Source organism: Leucoraja erinacea, chromosome 12 (assembly GCF_028641065.1).
Source record: "Leucoraja erinacea ecotype New England chromosome 12, Leri_hhj_1, whole genome shotgun sequence".
NCBI lineage: Eukaryota > Metazoa > Chordata > Chondrichthyes > Rajiformes > Rajidae > Leucoraja > Leucoraja erinaceus.
In genome coordinates, this window is record NC_073388.1 from 797,900 (window position 1) to 818,489 (window position 20,590).

Genomic DNA, 20,590 nt, shown 5'->3' on the forward strand with positions numbered 1-20,590 from the left:
AGCCAACACACACGGTTTGTTTAGTTATTGGATAATTTACGTAAATCTGTCCAATCACATGACAGGTACCGAGAGTTTGTGAGTGGGTGAGAGCAAAGATCTTATAGCAAAGCTGTAAGATCTTTGGGTGAGAGTGGGAGTGAGAGAGAGAGAGAGAGGACGGGACACGCACTGACGGAGTGTCCCCCTTCCAAGAACCAGTGCAGGTAGGAACAGCGAATGAAATCACAAACTGAGCCGAGTTATCAGCTCGACTGCGCGGTGTAATCTTGGACGGAAGATAGACACAAAAAGCTGGAGTAACGCAGCGGGACAGGCAGCATGTCTGGAGAGAAGGAATGGGCGATGTTTCGGGTCGGGTCTGCTAATTCTAGACGGAACAAAGCCGTATTTACTCTGCACCGTGCAAAAAAACTTCATCCGACATTCTCGGAGGCGACACATAATATAATACAGTTTCCCCAAATCGCAATTTCACCCCCACCCCCTTGCCCTCATGTGTCCCACTTGTGTGAAATAAACTCCGGCAATGGGGCTGCACTTCAATCTGTGTCAATTCTGCCCGTTTTTCGCCAGCGCGCGAGTTTATCTAATCCGGGATCGGTCGGTTTCGAGTTGAGGGGAAATCGAAACTTACAGGAAAACAACGTTTGGCATTTGGATGTTTTCCAAAGGGGAGTGTCTTTACAGAAGCGGGCAGGGGAGGATGGTGCAATCAACGCAGTGAACTCTTTGTAAATGGATCAGAAACCAAGAGAGGGCATTGGAAAGTGTCCGCTGGTGTTTGTTGTCACGTTACTAGTCCGTCTGGTTGTTCCGGGCACTCAATGAGAGAAGGCGGCCGCTGTTGTCACTGGACTCTTTAACATCCGCTACAACCAGAGCGGCACAAGCTCCAGCCCCGCGGCCTCCTGTGGGCGGCGAGGAGACTGAGTGGATTGTCTGCCCCTCTCTGACACTTGTCTCCGGGACCCTACTTCATCGGACGAAGCTTTTCAAAAATGGGGGTGGCATGACAGGATTACAAAAAACTTAATGTGAAAGCACATCACGAGCGCGGAGCGTGAAGACCCTCGATGCCAGGAAGCTCAGGGGTTTTAGATGCTCGCTGATGCATTCTGAGTCTTGTTTTGGAGCATTTTTGCACCAAATATATGCCCAATTTTTCAGAAATTAACAGGAATCTGAGGTAGCTTTTTCACACACTGCTGGGTGTATGTAACGAGCTGCCAGGGGAGGTATTTAAGGCTGAGACTATCCTAATGTTTAAGAGACATTTGGACACGTTCATGGATAGGACAGATTTAGATGGATATCGGCTACACGCGTGTGAGTGGGACTAGTTTAGATGGGACATGTTGGTCTGTGTGGGCAAGTTGGGCTGATGGGCCTGTTTCCACACTGCATCATTCTATGACTAAAAAGTGAAGAAGAAAAATGCAGACTGAGATCAGGCTGTGAGTGGGTGTGAAGTGTTGGTTGGGGTGGAGTCTTGTACTCTCATAATGGAGTCTTGCCTTAAGTAGGTCTGAAGTGGTGAATGGGAAGGAGAGGGTGCAGGGTCCATTCTTTGCAGACTGGGGTCTGGCTGTGTTTGTTGGGGAATTGTCTGATGATTGTCCAGAGAGGGGGGGGGGCGTTCGTCAGCTGATGATTGTCTAAAGGGAGGAGGGGGGGGGGGCTTTCCTCTCATAGCTGGTGATTTATTGCATGCCCTTCCAAACTGAAGAAGAGTCATTAGCTGAGAACTTGCTCCTCAACTTCTCAGAGTACCTTTCCTTGGCAGCTCTGATTTCTCTTCTCAGCACTTTATCTTTTAACTTTATCAAAATTTGCGGATGATACAAAAATGGGAGGAAAAGTAGGGGATGAGGAGGATAGGAAGAGTCTGCAAAAGGATATAGATAAGCTAGGTGAGTGGGCAACAACTTGGCAGATGAAATTTAATACTAATAAATGTGAAGTCATTCACTTTGGGAAAAAAAATGATAGGGCAAGTTATTTTCTAAATGAGGAGGAGCTGCGTTGTAATGCAACGCAAAGGGATCTAGGGGTATTAGTACATGAATCACTGAAAGTTAGTATGCAGGTGCAGCAAGCAATCAGGAAGGCCAATGGAGTTTTGGCCTTTATTGCTAGGGGGATTGAGTATAAAAACACGGAGGTCTTGCTGCAGCTGTACACAGTATTAGTGAGACCACATTTGGAATACTGTGTACAGTTCTGGGGTCCATACTTAAGAAAGGATGTACTAGCCCTGGAGGCAGTGCAGCGAAGGTTTACAAGATTAATTCCTGCAATGAGGGGATTGACATATGAGGAAAGGTTAAGTAGGCTGGAACTCTACTCTTTGGAGTTTAGAAGAATGAGAGGCGATCTCATTGAAACATATAAGATCGTGAGGGGCCTTGATCGGGTGGATGCCCCGAGGATGTTCCCAATGATCGGGGAAACTAGAACTAGGGGACATAGTTGCAGAATAAGGGGGGGCTCTTTTAAAACTGAGATGAGGAAGAACTTCTTCACCCAGAGGGTGGTTAATTTATGGAATTAACTGCCCCAGGGAGCAGTGGAAGCAGAAACTTTAAATATATTTAAGACTAAAATAGATGGTTTTTTAGCTGCCAAGGGGATAAGGGGCTACGGGGAGAGGGCAGGGATATGGACCTAGGTATGGTTAGTATAGTAAGACCCGAGTGATCTCCTGGACAAGTGTCGATCGCCTAGATTGGGGTCGGAGAGGAATTTCCCGGATTTTTTTCCCGAATTGGACCTGGGTTTTTATCCGTTTTTTTGCCTCCCCCAGGAGATCACGAGGTTCTTGGGGTGGAGAGGGGTGATAGCGGTATAAAGGGGAGGGTAATGTCTTGTGTTCTGTGTCTTGTGTCTACTGTTTGTGGGTAAGTGTGTCTGTTTAGTGTTCAGCCATGAGCGAATGGCGGTGCGGGCTCGATGGACCTGGTGGTCTGCTCGCGCACCTACTTTCTATGTTTCTATGTTTCTAACTCTTTAACGATTAGGCTATCGGCTTGACGTATATTTGCCCCCAGCCCCTCCCCCATCTCAAAATGGAAATGTTACATCTGTATGCATTGTTACATCTGTATATAATCTTTGAATTGTGTCTTTGAATTGTGTATTGTTGATGTCTTTACTATTTTTTTTGTCGTTATTTTTTGTTTTGTTTCATTCCGCTTACATGTTTTGTATTCTGTTTACTAAATTCTGTAAGGTGTCCTTGAGAGTCTTGAAAGGCGCCCATAAATACAATTTAGTATTATTATTATTATTTGTATATAATGATCCCATTAAAATGTGTATTAATGTCACAAACTATGGAATTCATATTTTTCAGTATTGTTATCAAGGAAAAGAAAGCAGTTTCAATTGTTTGATATTATTTGATATTGTTTAATATTATTCATGTGGAGGAGAAAATATAATAGCTCTCAAACCTACCTTAATTTTGCAATCTCACCCAAGATAATCCCCCTTTCCCTCTCCCCTCCCCCCCTCTCTCTCTCCCTCTCACATCCCCCCTCTTTCTTTGGGGGGGGGGGCGAAGATGAAGGTGGCGTGGGTCCAGCGGGGGCCCAGCGGGCGGGAGGGGGATGAAGATAGTGTGGGCCCAGCGGGGGTGTCGTGGGCCCAGCGGGGGTGGCGTTGGCCCAGCGGGGGTGGAGTGGGTAACGTGGGGGTGGCATGTGCCCAGCGGGAGTCAACAGGGGTGGCGTGTGGGCCCAGCGGGGGTGGCGTGGGCCCAGCTGGGGTGACATGGGCCCAGCGGGGGTGACGTGGGCCCAGCGGGGGTGACGTGGGCCCAGCAGAGGGGGAATGGGCCCAGTGGGGGTGGCGTGGGCCCAGCGAGGGGTGACGTGGGCCCAGCGGGGGTGACGTGGGCCCAGCAGAGGTGGGGTGGGCCCAGTGGGGGTGTTGTGGGTCCAGCAGAGGTGGAGTGGGCCCAGTGGGGGTGTCGTGGGCCCAGCTGGGGTGACGTGGGCCCAGCGGGGGTGACGTGGGCCCAGCTGGGGTGACGTGGGCCCAGCAGAGGTGGAGTGGGCCCAGCTGGGGTGACGTGGGCCCAGTGGGGGTGTCGTGGGCCCAGCTGGGGTGACGTGGGCCCAGCTGGGGTGACGTGGGCCCAGCGGGGGTGGCGTGGGCCCAGCGGGGGGTGACTTGGGCCCAGCGGGGGTGGCGTGTGCCCAGCGGTGGTGACTTGGGCCCCGGCGGCGAGGGGAGGGTCTGGTGTTGGGGTTACAGCCGTTGGGTTCAGATTCAGCCACTCCCGCTCGATGACGGGAGAACAGAGAACTGGCCGTTTCCAAAGTGGTAACGTTGATTTGTTTTCCCGATTTTTTCCCCCCCAACTTTTTTCTTAAGTTAGGAGGGAAAAAAGGGGGGTGCGGTCGCACCCAATGCACCCCGCCCCCCCCCCCTTCGGACGGCCATGTACAGACCGCTGGCCCCCGACACCACTGCAAGGTCAGTGGGGACCACAACGGCGGGAAGGCATTGGGGAGAGCGGGGATTTGAATCACTGGGTTACTCCAACACTCTGCGTCTACATTGACATTGTAACTGTAGGGATGGTATTTTAAATAATAGTTAAAACATAAAACTATGGGGAACTTTCAAGGACGTCGATAGTCAACCTCCCTTCCATTGACATCAAAGTGCTGACTGATCCACAGACTACTGGTGAGCGGTGGCCTACAGACACCTTCACTCTCTCCCATTTCTGCTCACTGCCAGGTCACCTTGTACTTTCCGGCACCACGAGCCCTTCTTCCCTGGAATACTACGGAGGAAGCACAACTCTCCCGACACGATCCAACATAACGGGCTGAAAAGGCAAGGTGAGATTTTACACTTTAGAGATACAGCGCGGAAACAGGACGTTCGGCCCACTGAGTCCGTGCTGACTAGCGACCACCCCGTACACTAGCACTATCCTACACACAAGGGACAATATACAATTTTACCGAAGCCAATTAACCTGCACACCTGCACGTCTTTGGAGTGTGGGAGGAAACTGGATCACCCGGAGAAAACCCACGCTGTCACAGGAAGAACGTACAAACTCCGTATGGTCAGCACCAAATTCAGGATCGAACCCTTGTCTCTGGCGCAACCCCACTTGCATGTGATAGCATGCGTCTGGCGCGACCAAACATGGTCGCTTGAGGCATACGGGCCGCGCGTGGTCGGTCCCACTTCCATCGGTTCCACTCCATTCTATCTGGTCACGCCAAACGCATGCAGACGCATGCAAGTGGGACAGGCCCTTACGGCAACAACTCTACCACTGCGCTACTGTGCCACGCTAAGACACCCACCTATGTGTATTTTCTAGTGGATTGCATTAACCTCATTCCGATTAAGGGTGATTTTCCCAACAGCCTCAGGGATTTCTGGTATAGAACAAACCATCACTCACTCTCTCACTACTTTCCTGTTGAAGGAGCAGACTCACACATCCACGGACAAAGAGGAGCTCAGCGGGATCACTGGATCATCACACAGGCCGGCAGCGAGACACAGAGATCAGAAATGGGAGGAAGCAGTTCCAGGTAGGTCCGGACACGCCGCACCCTGTCTCCCTGTCACCCTGTCTCCCCATCACCCTGTCACCCTGTCACCCTGTCTCCCCATCACCCTGTCTCCCTGTCACCCTGTCACCCTGTCTCCCTGTCTCCCTGTCTCCCTGTCACCCTGTCACCCTGTCTCCCCATCACCCTGTCTCCCTGTCACCCTGTCACCCTGTCTCCCTGTCTCCCTGTCACCCTGTCTCCCTGTCACCCTGTCTCCCTGTCACCCTGTCACCCTGTCACCCTGTCACCCAGTCTCCCTGTCTCCCAGTCTCCCTGTCTCCCAGTCTCCCAGTCTCCCTGTCTCCCTGTCACCCTGTCTCCCAGTCACCCTGTCACCCCGTCACCCTGTCCCTTGTCACCCTGTCTCCCAGTCACCCTGTCTCCCCATCACCCTGTCACCCTGTCTCCCAGTCTCCCTGTCACCCTGTCTCCCTGTCACCCTGTCGCCCTGTCACCCTGTCACCCTGTCACCCCTGTCACCCTGTCACCCTGTCACCCTGTCACCCTGTCTCCCAGTCTCCCTGTCACCCTGTCTCCCAGTCACCTTGTCACCCTGTCACCCTGTCACCCTGTCCCTTGTCACCCTGTCTCCCAGTCTCCCAGTCACCTTGTCACCCTGTCACCCTGTCCCTTGTCACCCTGTCTCCCTGTCACCCTGTCACCCTGTCCCTTGTCACCCTGTCTCCCAGTCTCCCAGACACCTTGTCACCCTGTCACCCTGTCCCTTGTCACCCTGTCTCCCAGTCTCCCTGTCACCCTGTCACCCTGTCACCCTGTCACCCTGTCCCTTGTCACCCTGTCTCCCTGTCTCCCTGTCACCTTGTCACCCTGTCACCCTGTCACTTTTTCCCCTTGTCCCCTGGCTCCCTGTCACCCTGTCTCCCTGTCACCCTGTCTCCCAGTCACCTTGTCACCCTGTCTCCCAGTCACCTTGTCACCTTGTCACCCTGTCCCTTGTCACCCTGTCTCCCAGTCTCCCAGTCACCTTGTCACCCTGTCACCCTGTCCCTTGTCACCCTGTCTCCCAGTCTCCCTGTCACCCTGTCTCCCAGTCTCCCTGTCACCCTGTCACCCTGTCACCCTGTCCCTTGTCACCCTGTCTCCCAGTCTCCCAGTCACCTTGTCACCCTGTCACCCTGTCCCTTGTCACCCTGTCCCCCTGTCACCCTGTCACCCTGTCACCCTGTCACCCTGTCTCCCTGTCACCCTGTCACCCTGTCACCCTGCCACCCTGTCACCCTGTCACCCTGTCACCCTGTCACCCTGTCTCCCTGTCTCCCTGTCACCCTGTCACCCTGTCTCCCTGTCACCTTGTCTCATTGTAACTTGTCACACAATCACCTTGGCTTTTTGTCATGTTATCAGCTTGTCTCCTGGCTCAGCACAAGCTGCCAGCGCAGGGCATGGCCACTGCTCCACTTACCCATTGTTACAGGAGAATGCTGGTCGATTGGCAACTCAAGTCCCTTCACTTTACTTTGCATTTATTCTATTTTCGGCATGTGTTAACGTGAGGCAAGACATAACTGCACTTGACTGGAAGCTGCCGTCCTGCTGTAGGCATGTCTATATGGAGAGTGTAGGTGGGAACTGCAGTTGCTGTGTTACACCTTTTGTCCAAATGCAGTGTAGCAAGGTGTGTGATAAAGTTCCCCATAGTTAGCTGCTCTGGAAAGTTAGATCGCATGGGATTCATGGAGAGCTAGCCAATGGGATGTAGAACTGGCTTAATGGAAGGAAGCAGAAGGTGGCGGTGGGAAGTTGTATCTTGGACTGGAGGCCAATATCTAGCGGTTGTCTCGAGGATCAGTGCGGGGCAGAATTCTGATTGTGGTTGCAACCAACAATTTGGATGTAATTGTACAAACGTTTAATAAATGTGTAGGTGGCACTAAAGTGTGTGCTATCAGGGATAATGAAGATGTTTAGTAAAAGTTACAGCAAGGTCTTACTCTTCGCTAATGGAGGTTAATGTAGATATCTGGATTGCATTATAGAAACATAGAAACATAGAAAGTAGGTGCGAGAGCAGACCACCAGGTCCATCGAGCCCGCACCGCCATTCGCTCATGGCTGAACACTAAACAGACACACCCCACAAACAGTAGACACAAGACACAGAACACAAGACACTACCCTCCCCTTTATACCGCTATCACCCCTCTCCACCCCAAGAACCTCGTGATCTCCTGGGGGAGGCAAAAAACCGGATAAAAACCCAGGTCCAATTCGGGAAAAAAAAATCCGGGAAATTCCTCTCCGACCCCAATCTAGGCGATCGACACTTGTCCAGGAGATCACTCAGGTCTTACTATACTAACCATACCTAGGTCCATATCCCTGCCCTCTCCCCGTAGCCCCTTATCCCCTTGGCAGCTAAAAAAACATCTATTTTAGTCTTAAATATATTTAAAGTTTCTGCTTCCACTGCTCCCTGGGGCAGTGAATTCCATAAATTAACCACCCTCTGGGTGAAGAAGTTCTTCCTCATCTCAGTTTTAAAAGAGCCCCCCCTTATTCTGCAACTATGTCCCCTAGTTCTAGTTTCCCCGATCATTGGGAACATCCTCGGTGCATCCACCCGATCAAGGCCCCTCACGATCTTATATGTTTCAATGAGACCGCCTCTCATTCTTCTAAACTCCAAAGAGTAGAGTTCCAGCCTACTTAACCTTTCCTCATATGTCAATCCCCTCATTGCAGGAATTAATCTTGTAAACCTTCGCTGCACTGCCTCCAGGGCTAGTACATCCTTTCTTAAGTATGGACCCCAGAACTGTACACAGTATTCCAAATGTGGTCTCACTAATACTGTGTACAGCTGCAGCAAGACCTCCGTGTTTTTATACTCAATCCCCCTAGCAATAAAGGCCAAAACTCCATTGGCCTTCCTGATTGCTTGCTGCACCTGCATACTAACTTTCAGTGATTCATGTACTAATACCCCTAGATCCCTTTGCGTTGCATTACAACGCAGCTCCTCCTCATTTAGAAAATAACTTGCCCTATCATTTTTTTTCCCAAAGTGAATGACTTCACATTTATTAGTATTAAATTTCATCTGCCAAGTTGTTGCCCACTCACCTAGCTTATCTATATCCTTTTGCAGACTCTTCCTATCCTCCTCATCCCCTACTTTTCCTCCCATTTTTTGTATCGTCCGCAAATTTTGATATATTACACTTGGTTCCCTCCTCCAAATCATTTATATAAATTGTGAACAACTGGGGTCCCAGCACCGACCCTTGCGGAACCCCGCTAGTTACCGGTTGCCATCCCGAGTATGAACCATTTATCCCCACTCTCTGCTTCCTATTTGTTAGCCAATCCTCTACCCATGCTAATATATTACCCCCAATCCCATAATTTTTTATTTTTAGCAATAGTCTCTTATGTGGCACCTTGTCAAAAGCCTTTTGGAAGTCCAAGTATACCACAATCCACCGGGTTCCCCTTTATCCACCCGGGTTGTTACTTCCTCAAAGAATTCGAGCAGATTCGTTAAACAGGACTTCCCCTTCACAAAACCATGTTGGTTCTGTCCGATGAAGTCATGTTTATCCAAGTGCCCCGTTAGTGTTTCTTTAATAATTGTCTCTAACATTTTACCCACCACCGATGTTAGACTAACCGGTCTATAGTTACCCGCCTTCTGTTTACTTCCTTTTTTAAATATAGGTGTTACATTGGCCATTTTCCAATCCACTGGGACCGTTCCTGCCTCCAGGGAGTTTGGGAAAATTATCACCAATGCATCCACAATCCCCACCGCTATCTCCCTCAAGACCCTTGGATGTAATCCATCAGGCCCAGGGGATTTATCCTCCTTCAGTCTCATTAATTTCCCTAATACCACCTCCTTGGTGATCTTAATAGTATTTAGCTCCTCCATTCCTACCGCCCCCTGTTTATCCAGCGTTGGAATATTTTTTGTGTCTTCTATGGTGAAGACTGATACAAAATACTCGTTTAATGCCTTTGCCATTTCCATGTTCCCCACCAACAACTCTCCAGTCTCACCCTCTAATGGACCAACGTTCACCTTAGCCACCCTTTTTCTTTTTATATAGCTATAAAAACTCTTACTATTAGTTTTTATGTTGTTCGCTAAATTCCTTTCATAGTCTATTTTCCCCGTCTTAATTAATCTCTTAGTTATTTTTTGCTGACCTTTAAATGCTTCCCAATCCTCTACCCTCCCACTATCTCTGGCTACCTTATATGCCCTTGCCTTCAGCCGAATACTATCCTTTATAGTTTTACTGAGCCATGGCTGACTGTTCTTACCCTTACCCCTTTTTTTCTTCATAGGAATAAATTTTTCTTGAAGGTTATACAGTATACCCTTAAACGTACACCACTGCTCATGTACCGTCTTATTCTTGAGTCTGCTATCCCAGTCAACTTTGATCAGCTCAGTCCTCATACCTTCATAATCCCCCTTATTTAGACTAAGCACCCTAGCCTGAGTTTCAACCTGCTCCCCTTCTCTTTGAATATGGAATTCGACCATATTGTGGTCACTTGTTCCCAACGAGTCCCTAACTATGACATTTTTAATTAATCCTGCTTCATTACACAGGACCAGATCCAAGATTGCCTCCCCCCTTGTCGGTTCTGTGACATACTGTTCTAGGAACCCGTCTCTAATACATTCTATAAACTCTTCCTCTAGTCTACCCTGCCCAGTTTGGTTTGCCCAATTAATATGAAAATTGAAGTCCCCCATGATTACAGCAGTTCCCTTTTTACATGCGTCAACTATTTGCAGATTTATGTTCTGACTAACAGCGTCACAGCTATTTGGAGGTCTATAAATTACACCCACTAGTGTTTTTTTCCCCTTATTATTCTCTATCTGTACCCAAGCTGTTTCACTATCCTGATCCTTCAACGCAATATCCTTCCTCTCTATTGCCGTTATTCCCTCCCTTATTAAAAGGGCCACCCCTCCTCCCTTTCTTTCCTGTCTATCTTTCCTAATTGTCGAGTACCCCTCTATATTTAACTCCCAGTCCTGATCCCCTTGCAGCCATGTCTCCGTAATGGCCACGATATCATAACTATATATACTTAATTGCACCGTTAATTCATTTATCTTATTACGAATACTCCGTGCATTTAGATAAAGCACTTTCAGATGATTTTTACTACCCTTCCTTTCCGTTTTTGCCCCTTTTACATCTAAAGCTTTATCTTCACACATTCTGTCTCCTGTCACATTTTGACTTTCCGCTTCCCCACTGATACCCTGCTCTATTTCCTCTACCCCTGCCGTTATTACCCCCCTTGATACCTCCCCCCCGCTACTTAGTTTAAAGACCTCTCTACTGCCCTAGTTATATGATTTGCCAGGACCCCAGTCCCAGCACCGTTCAGGTGAAGTCCGTCCTTACAGAACAGATCCCCCCTGTCCCAGTACTGGTGCCAGTGGCCCAAGAAACCAAACCCATTATTCCCACACCAGTCTTTGAGCCACGCATTTAGCTTCTTAATTTTACGTATCCTCACCGATTTGGCCCGTGGCTCAGGTAGCAATCCGGAGATCAGTACCCTCGAGGTTCTGCTTTTTAATTTATTCCCTAACTGCTCAAACTCCTTCAGCAGATCCTCCTTCCTCGTCCTTCCTATGTCATTGGTCCCCACATGGACCACGACCACTGGATCCTCCCCCTCCCACTGCAAATTTCTCTCCAGCATCGCAGAGATATCCTTAACCCTAGCACCGGGTAGGCAACACAGCCTTCGGGACATGTTCTGCTGGCCGCAGAGAACCCTATCTACCCCCCGAATAATACTATCCCCTATCACTACGGCATTTCTTCTAACTCCCCCCTCTTGAATGGCCTCCTGATCCACGGTGCTGCAGCCAGGTTGCTCATCCCTCCCACAGCCCCTGATCCCGTCCTTACATTGAGTAAGAGCCTCAGTCATGCTCGTCAGGGACAAGGGCTGTGGCTCCTGCCGCATCTCCTCCTGGTTCCCCCTACCTGCCTCGCTTATGGCCACACCTTCCTTTCCTTGCTCACTGCCTACTGAATTAGTTAAACTGGTCGGTGTGACCATCCCCTGGCACAAAACATCCAGGTAATACTCCCCCTCCCTGATGTACCACAGCGTATGAAGTTGGGTCTCCAGCTCATCAATGCGGAGCTGGAGTTCCTCTAGCCTCAAACACTTACTGCAGCTGTAGGGATCATCTACATCAATGGTGCCGACAAATTCCCACATCTCGCAGTATTGGCACATCTCCTGACCGCCCATCTTATATAAGTAATTAACTGGTCCTATTTAAGAATCCCCTACTGTATTGATACACCCCTTATTTATATAATCCTACCTCCTATAAATGGGAAAGTACTCATCCCAGCCGTAAATTACCTACTGGTTTGGCTGTCTAGTGGTAATTCCGTCCGCTCTTCCTGTCTGGTCCACTGCTCCCTTGCAGTGCGTGGCAAACCTCTTTGCCTCTCCCAGAATCCTTAGCCTCTCAAGCGTATTGCGTGGTCTCCTCTCCTCAGCCTCCTCTCCGAAGACTCTTGAACCAAAGACTCACACTTTTCTCACAGGGCACTTCCCTCACTAGGCCGCTCACTCACTGCCGCTCGCAAAGAGCTGTCCTGAGGTCTAACAAGTGCAGGATTTCCCCCCTGAGTGGTAGAGCCCTGGGGAGTGTTGTTGAGTAGAGGGATACAGTACAGGTACTTACTTCACAGGTAGATGAGGTCGTCACGAAGGTTTTCATAATTTGGCCTTCATTAATCAGGGAATTGTGTCCAGCACACAGGATGTTAGTTTACAGTTGTACAAGAGGTTAGTGAGGCTGCATTGGAGTCATAGAAAAATAGAAACATAGAAATTAGGTGCAGGAGTAGGCCATTCGGCCCTTCGAGCCTGCACCACCATTTAATATGATCATGGCTGATCATCCAACTCAGTATCCCGTACCTGCCTTCTCTCCATACCCTCTGATCCCCTTGGCCACAAGGGCCACATCTAACACCCTCTTAAATATAGCCAATGAACTGGCCTCAACTACCCTCTGTGGCAGAGAGTTCCAGAGATTCACCACTCTCTGTGTGAAAAAAGTTCTCCTCATCTCGGTTCTAAAGGATTTCCCCCTTATCCTTAAGCTGTGACCCCTTGTCCTGGACTTCCCCAACATCGGGAACAATCTTCCTGCATCTAGCCTGTCCACCCCCTTAAGAATTTTGTAAGTTTCTATAAGATCCCCTCTCAATCTCCTAAATTCTAGAGAGTATAAACCAAGTCTATCCAGTCTTTCTTCATAAGACAGTCCTGACATCCCAGGAATCAGTCTGGTGAACCTTCTCTGCACTCCCTCTATGGCAATGATGTCCTTCCTCAGATTTGGAGACCAAAACTGCACGCAATACTCCAGGTGTGGTCTCACCAAGACCCTATACAACTACAGTAGAACCTCCCTGCTCCTATACTCAAATCCTCTTGCTATGAAAGCCAACATGCCATTCGCTTTCTTTACTGCCTGCTGCACCTGCATGCCTACCTTCAATGACTGGTGTACCATGACACCCAGGTCTCGCTGCATCTCCCCCTTTCCCAATCGGCCACCGTTTAGATAATAATCTGCTTTCCCGTTTTTGCCACCAAAATGGATAACCTCACATTTATCCACATTAAACTGCATCTGCCAAACATTTGCCCACTCACCCAGCCTATCCAAGTCACCTTGCAGTCTCCTAGCATCCTCCTCACACCTAACACTGCCCCCCAGCTTAGTGTCATCCGCAAACTTGGAGATATTGCCTTCAATTCCCAGATCATTAATATATATTGTAAATAGCTGGGGTCCCAGTACTGAGCCTTGCGGTACCCCACTAGTCACTGCCTGCCATTGTGAAAAGGACCCGTTTACTCCTACTCTTTGCTTCCTGTTTGCCAGCCAGTTCTCTATCCACATCAATACTGAACCCCCAATGCCATGTGCTTTAAGTTTGTATACTAATCTCTTATGTGCGACCTTGTCGAAAGCCTTCTGGAAGTCCAGATACACCAAATCCACTGGTTCTCCCCTATCCACGCTACTAGTTACATCCTCGAAAAATTCTATAAGATTCGTCAGACATGATTTACCTTTCGTAAATCCATGCTGACTTTGTCCAATGATTTCACCACTTTCCAAATGTGCTGCTATCCCATCTTTAATAACTGACTCTAGCAGTTTCCCCACTACCGATGTTAGGCTAACTGGTCTGTAATTCCCCGTTTTCTCTCTCGCTCCCTTCTTAAAAAGTGGGGTTACGTTTGCTACCCGCCAATCCTCTGGAACTACTCCAGAATCTAAAGAGTTTTGAAAGATTATTACTAATGCATCCACTATTTCTGGAGCTACTTCCTTAAGTACTCTGGGATGCAGCCTATCTGGCCCTGGGGATTTATCGGCCTTTAATCCATTCAATTTACCCAACACCACTTCCCGACTAACCTGGATTTCACTCAATTCCTCCACCTCCTTTGACCCGCGGGCCCCTGCTATTTCCGGCAGATCATTTATGTCTTCCTTAGTGAAGACGGAACCAAAGTAGTTATTCAATTGGTCCGCCATATCCTGGTTCCCCATGATCAACTCACCTGTTTCTGACTGCAAGGGACCTACATTTGTTTTAACTAATCTCTTTCTTTTCACATATCTATAAAAACTTTTGCAGTCAGTTTTTATGTTCCCTGCCAGTTTTCTTTCATAATCCATTTTTCCTTTCCTAATTAAGCCCTTCGTCCTCCTCTGTTCTCTTCAGTTTTGTTCATTCTTGCTATTCAGGGCGTGCAGTGTAGGTTCACAAGGTCAATTCTTGGGATGGCTGGACTGTCATATTCTGAGAGAATGGAGTGACTGGGCTTGTATGTGCTGGAATTTAGAAGGAGGAGAGGGGATCTAATTGAAACATATAAGATTATTCAGGGTTTGGACACACTAGAGGTGGGAAACATGTTCTCAATGATGGGGTAGTCCAGAACCAGGGGCCACAGTTTAAGAATAAGGAGTAAGCCATTTAGAACGGAGATGAGGAAACACTTCTTCAAACAGAGTTGTGAGTCTGTGAAATTCTCTGCCTCAGAGTGTGGTGCAGGCCGGTTCTATGGATGCTTTCAAGAGAGGGAGCTAGATGGGGCTCTTAAATATAGCGGAGTCAGGGGATATGGGGAGAAGGCAGTTATGGGTTACTGATTGTGGGTGATAAGCCATGATCACATTGAATGGCTCAAAGGGCCGAATGGCCTACTCCTGTACCTATTGCAATTGTCTATTGATATAGGAACAATGTAGTTAAGCTGGAAATAGTGCAGGAGGATGTGGCCAGGACCTGAGGGCCTGAGCTACTGGGAATGGTTGGGCAGGATAATTCATGTCCTTTGGAGCACAGAAGGATGAGGGGTGATTTATAGAGGTGTACAAAGTCATGAGACTAAAAGATAGGGCAACTGCAGAGAATCCAGGATGAAGGAATCAAGAACCAACGGTTTAAGGTGCGAGGAGCGTGATTTATCAGGAATGTGAGGAGCAGCCTTTTCACTCCCATTGTCGTGGGTATATGGGACAAAGTGTCAGTGGAGGTAGTTGAGGATTGTATCATAACAGCATTAACCAATGACTGGTACAAATACATGGATATTAAAGGTTTACATGAACATGGGCTAAATACGGGCAAATGGGATTGGCTTAGATGGGTCATCTATGTTGACAAGGAGAGTTGGGTTGATGGAACTGTGTACTGTAAGACTCTATTACCGTGATGCTAAATAGGTGCTGTTTCAACTGGAAACTATCACCAAACATTTTTCGTTTCAGCCAACAGGCGGCTCAGTCTGAGACCTCCACATTCTTCACACAGGAAGAAATCAACAAACTGAAGTCCGAGTTCGAAACGGGTGGTGTGGAAAACGTTCAACCTTTGATACAGAATAAAATCAAAGAACTGAACAACACCGAGCTGAACATCGCCGTGACGGGAGACACGGGTACAGGAAAATCCACCTTCATCAACGCCATGAGAGGGCTTTGTAGCGAAGATGAGGGAGCGGCTGAGGTTGGGAACACGGAAACTACAATGGAGCCAACCAGATACTCACATCCCACTCTGCCCAATGTCCGCTACTGGGACCTGCCGGGGACCGGATCTACACAATTCACCGCGGGTTCCTACCTGAAGAAAATGCAATTTCAAAAATACGATTTTGTCATCATAGTGTCAGCTGGTCGATTCACAGAGAGTGATGCAAAACTTGCCAAGGAGATTAAGCGGCTGGGGAAGAAGTTCTATTTTGTCCGCTCTAAGATTGACGCTGACCTTAATTCTATGCGGAGACAACGGAAAGAATTTGATGAAGTTGCAGAAATGGAAAAGATCCGTAGTGACTGCGTCGGTGGGTTGGGAAAAGCCGGGATCCCAAATCCCACCGTATTCCTGATTTCCAGTATTGAGCCGGATCGGTATGATTTCAATCGGTTAAAGGAAGCACTTGAAGGTGATTTAACGAATGTAAAGAAAAGGGCCTTTATTCTGGCCCTTCCTATAGAAAGTGTAGAGATTGTTCAAAAGAAAAATGAAATACTGAAGAAGGACATCTGGATGTTCGCCACTCTCTCTGGAGGAGTGGGAGCGATCCCAATCCCTGGGGCCTCTCTCGCTTGTGACATTGGGATATTGATTAGAGCAATAATACATTTCCAGCAATGTCTGGGTCTAGATGATGCTTCTCTTCACCGACTGGCCAACAGAACAGGTAAACCTGTGGAAGAGCTAAAGGCTGCAGTAAAACCTCATCTGCTGGGGGAAATAACTCCAGATATCATTATGAGGATAGGTTGGGGAACTGCTGTTGTTACCGTGTCAGCTCTGGAACTAGCTCTTGACTTTGTCCCAGTCATTGGTTCCATTTTTGGAGCAGGTTCATCATTCCTCATGACCTTCAAGATACTGCGAGATGCACTGAAGGATCTGACAGAGAACGCGGAGAGGGTGGTGAGGGCAGCATTTGAAATTAATTAACTGCTTTACATTTACATCTATTAATGGGGGGGAAAGTTATCCCGTTTGTACAGGTGACGAGTCATTTCAAATTTCACCAAAACTTTCCCTAAAAAACTCAGTTTATTAACAATCAAAGGTCACCCTTGACAATTGATTGAAAACACTTGCTTTCTTATATACCGTCTGTATCCAACCTGTTTATACCATGTCCAGGCATTGCTCAATCTAGCTAGATACAGCCTCAGTTTGGAGCATGTTATTTCATGTGTCAGGTACTATGAAGGCACAAAAAACGCTTAATTGTTGACATGAAATATATGTGGTAGTCCTTCCACAGAAACGTTTTGGGAGAAAACATATGAATGACATTGTATATTGGGGATGAGTTATTGATTTTACTGATTCTTCATCTTACCGTGTGGAACACACAGTGGTTGTGAAAAATAACTGAAATGAAAAGCCTGGTGTTAGAAATAGCAGATCAATCAGTTTCTAAGGTGAGACAAACTATCTGCAGAGCCAAAAGAGATGGGGGAGATATTGAACAGTTTCTTTTCTTTGGTATTCACCAAGGAGAAAGATATTGAATTATGTGAGGTAAGGGAAACAAGTAGAATAGCTATGGAAACTATGAGATTCAAAGAAGAGGAAGTACTGACACTTTTGAGAAATATAAAAGTGGATAAGTCTCCAGGTCCGGACAGGATATTCCCTAGGACATTGAGGGAAGTTAGTGTAGAAATAGCAGGGGCTATGGCAGAAATATTTCAAGGGTCATGAGAAACGGGAATAGTGCCGGGGGATTGGCGTACTGCGCATGTTGTTCCATTGTTTAAAAAGGGGTCTAAGAGTAAACCTAGCAATTATAGACCTGTTAGTTTGACGTCAGTGGTGGGCAACTTAATGGAAAGAATACTTAGAGATAATATATATAAGCATCTGGATAAACAGGGTCCGATTAGGAACAGTCAACATGGATTTGTGCCTGGAAGGTCATGTTTGACTAATCTTCTTGAATTTTTTGAAGATGTTACTTGGAAAATTGATGAGGGTAAAGCAGTGGATGTTGTGTATATGGATTTCAGTAAGACCTTTGACAAGGTTCCTCATGGAAGGTTGGTTAAGAAGGTTCAATGGTTGGGTATTAATGGTTGAGTAGCAAGATGGATTCAACAGTGGCTGAATGGGAGATGCCAGAGAGTAATGGTGGATGGTTATTTGTCAGGTTGGAGGCCAGTGACGAGTGGGGTGCCACAGGGATCTGTGTTGGGTCCACTGTTGTTTGTCATGTACATCAATGATCTGGATGATGGTGTGGTAAATTGGATTAGTAAGTATGCAGATGATACTAAGATAGGTGGAGTTGCGGGTAATGAAGTAGAGTTTCAAAGTCTACAGAGAGATTTATGCCAGTTGGAAGAGTGGGCTGAAAGATGGCAGATGGAGTTTAATGCTGATAAGTGTGAGGTGCTACATCTTGGCAGGACAAATCAAAATAGGATGTACATGGTAAATGGTAGGGAATTGAAGAATGTAGGTGAACAGAGGGATCTGGGAATAACTGTGCACAGTTCCCTGAAAGTGGAATCTCATGTAGATAGGGCGGTAAAGAAAGCTTTTGGTGTGCTGGCCTTTATAAATCAGAGCATTGAGTATAGAAGTTGGGATGTAATGTTAAAATTGTACAAGGCATTGGTGAGGCCAATTCTGGAGTATGGTGTACAATTTTGGTCGCCTAATTATAGGAAGGATGTCAACAAAATAGAGAGAGTACAGAGGAGATTTACTAGAATGTTGCCTGGGTTTCAGCAACTAAGTTGCAGAGAAAGATTGAACAAGTTAGGGCTTTAATCTTTGGAGCGCAGAAGGTTGAGGGGGGACTTGATAGAGGTTTTTAAAATGATGAGAGGGATAGACAGAGTTGACGTGGAAAAGCTTTTCCCACTGAGAGTAGGGAAGATTCAAACAAGGGGACATGACTTGAGAATTAAGGGACTGAAGTTTAGGGGTAACATGAGGGGGAACTTCTTTACTCAGAGAGTGGTAGCTGTGTGGAATGAGCTTCCAGTGAAGGTGGTGGAGGCAGGTTCATTTTTATCATTTAAAAATAAATTGGATAGTTATATGGACGGGAAAGGAATGGAAGGTTATGGTCTGAGCGCAGGTATATGGGACTAGGGGAGATTATGTGTTCGGCATGGACTAGAAGGGTCGAGATGGCCTGTTTCCGTGCTGTAAATTGTTATATGGTTATAATGTGCTCTGAACATTCCAGTCAACAAATTTATCTTGGATTTGACCAATTCCCCCAAAAATCACAGACTACAACCCAAACCAAAAACCGGTTGTTTGCCGAGTAAGGCAATTGTCGGAATGAAGTTGAAGATTCCTTTGTGTTGGATGGCGGTGTCTATTCATCTACAGGAAGTGGACCCTTATCCCTCATCGTGTATCTGTACACCGTGAATGGCTCGATTGTAATCATAGATTGTCTTTCCGCTGACTGGTTAGCCCGCACAAAAACATTTCACTGTACCTCTATGTGACACTAAACTAAACTAAACTAGATATAAACTTCCGAGGAATTGGAAAAGCAGTGGACAATAATTTGTAAGAAACACATTGCAAAGGCCAGGTACAGTGGGAGGAAGGTGTGGGAGCTTGTTACACCATCACACTGAACTATGCTGCTTCATCACTGACTCAGTAAACAGATGGATGTCAGTGATCTGAGAAATTGTATCAGGGTAAGGATTAGGACTGTTCATTTATGCTGTAATTAATTTACAATATTCTGAATGTTTCTATTGTTAATGCATAACTGTGCCTTAAGACGTGTTTTACCCGATGTAAATGGTTCTGTAGTAAAACTTCATGTGCAAGACAACAATGACTGTGTTAAAGATTCTGGGAGATTACATGGGGCAATGAGGGAATGGGTTAAAATATTCTGTTTTTCTTTCATCATCTTTCATTATTAAAGACGGAAACATCTACCGAATGCTTCAGCGTCTGTGTGTTTTATTGTCATATGTCCTGAAACGGATTAACGACATTCTTAATTTGCAGCAGCATCAAGAGTCAAGAGTCAATTTAATTGTCATTTGGACCCCTGGGGGTCCAAACGAAATGCCGTTTCTGCAGCCATACATTACACACAAATAGACCCCAGACACAACATAATTACATTTAACATAAACATCCATCACATAACTGTGATGGAAGGCCAAAAAAAAACTTTAAAAAAAAAACTTATCTCTCCACTGCACTCTCCCACCCCCGATGTCACAGTCAAAGTCAAAGCCCCCGGCTGGCGATGGCGATTGTCCCGCGGCCATTGAAGCCACGCCGGGTGGTGCGAGGTCGCTCACCGGGTCTTGATGTTGGAGCCCCGGCGTGCGCTCGCAAAGTCCCGCGGCCGTACCAGCCGCGCGGGGCAATGGTGTTAGGCCCCGCTCCAGGAGCTCTTCGACCCCGCAACACGGGCGGGAGAATTCGCCGTTGCAGCAGCCCGAAAAGCGGTCTCCCTCCAGGGAGCCGCGCGGGGTCGTCCAAGCCGTCCGCAGACCCGCAGTAGCAGCCTCCGACTCAGCAGCAGCAGCGGCATCGGCAGCAGCAGCAGCGGCAGCAGCAGCGCTCCCCCACCGCTCCACCCGCTCCGGTCTCGGCCAGCTCCGCGACGGCAACGGTGAGTCGGCACCAGAGTCCCCGGCTTCTTCCCGTTGGAGGCCGCTCCTCATTGCGGCCTCAACGACACCTGAGACCCGACGAGAAAAGGTCGGGTCTCCAGTGCAGGGAGAGATTCAAAAGTTTCCCCCCCCCCTCCCACCCCACCCCCCATCCCCCCCCACACACACCCCAACATAAAATAACAAAAACTACACAGAAACACAGACAAAAAATAACAAAAACACGGACAGGCTGCAGAGGCCGCTGCTGGCCAGAGCCGCGCCGCCTACCGCATCACAACAGGTTTGTAAACATAGT

The 20,590-nt window shown here is 47.7% G+C and overlaps 1 protein-coding gene across 1 annotated transcript; it reads left to right on the plus strand.

The window, feature by feature from the left end:
* Positions 1-130: 130 nt before the first annotated feature.
* LOC129701973 (interferon-inducible GTPase 5-like) lies at positions 131-19,443 on the plus strand. Its single transcript, XM_055643431.1, has 4 exons — positions 131-206; positions 4,753-4,856; positions 5,462-5,570; positions 15,421-19,443. Exons 3-4 carry the CDS (start codon positions 5,551-5,553, stop codon positions 16,619-16,621), a joined length of 1,221 nt encoding a protein of 406 aa, XP_055499406.1. The 5' UTR covers positions 131-206; positions 4,753-4,856; positions 5,462-5,550; the 3' UTR covers positions 16,622-19,443.
* The last annotated feature ends 1,147 nt before the right edge of the window (positions 19,444-20,590 follow it).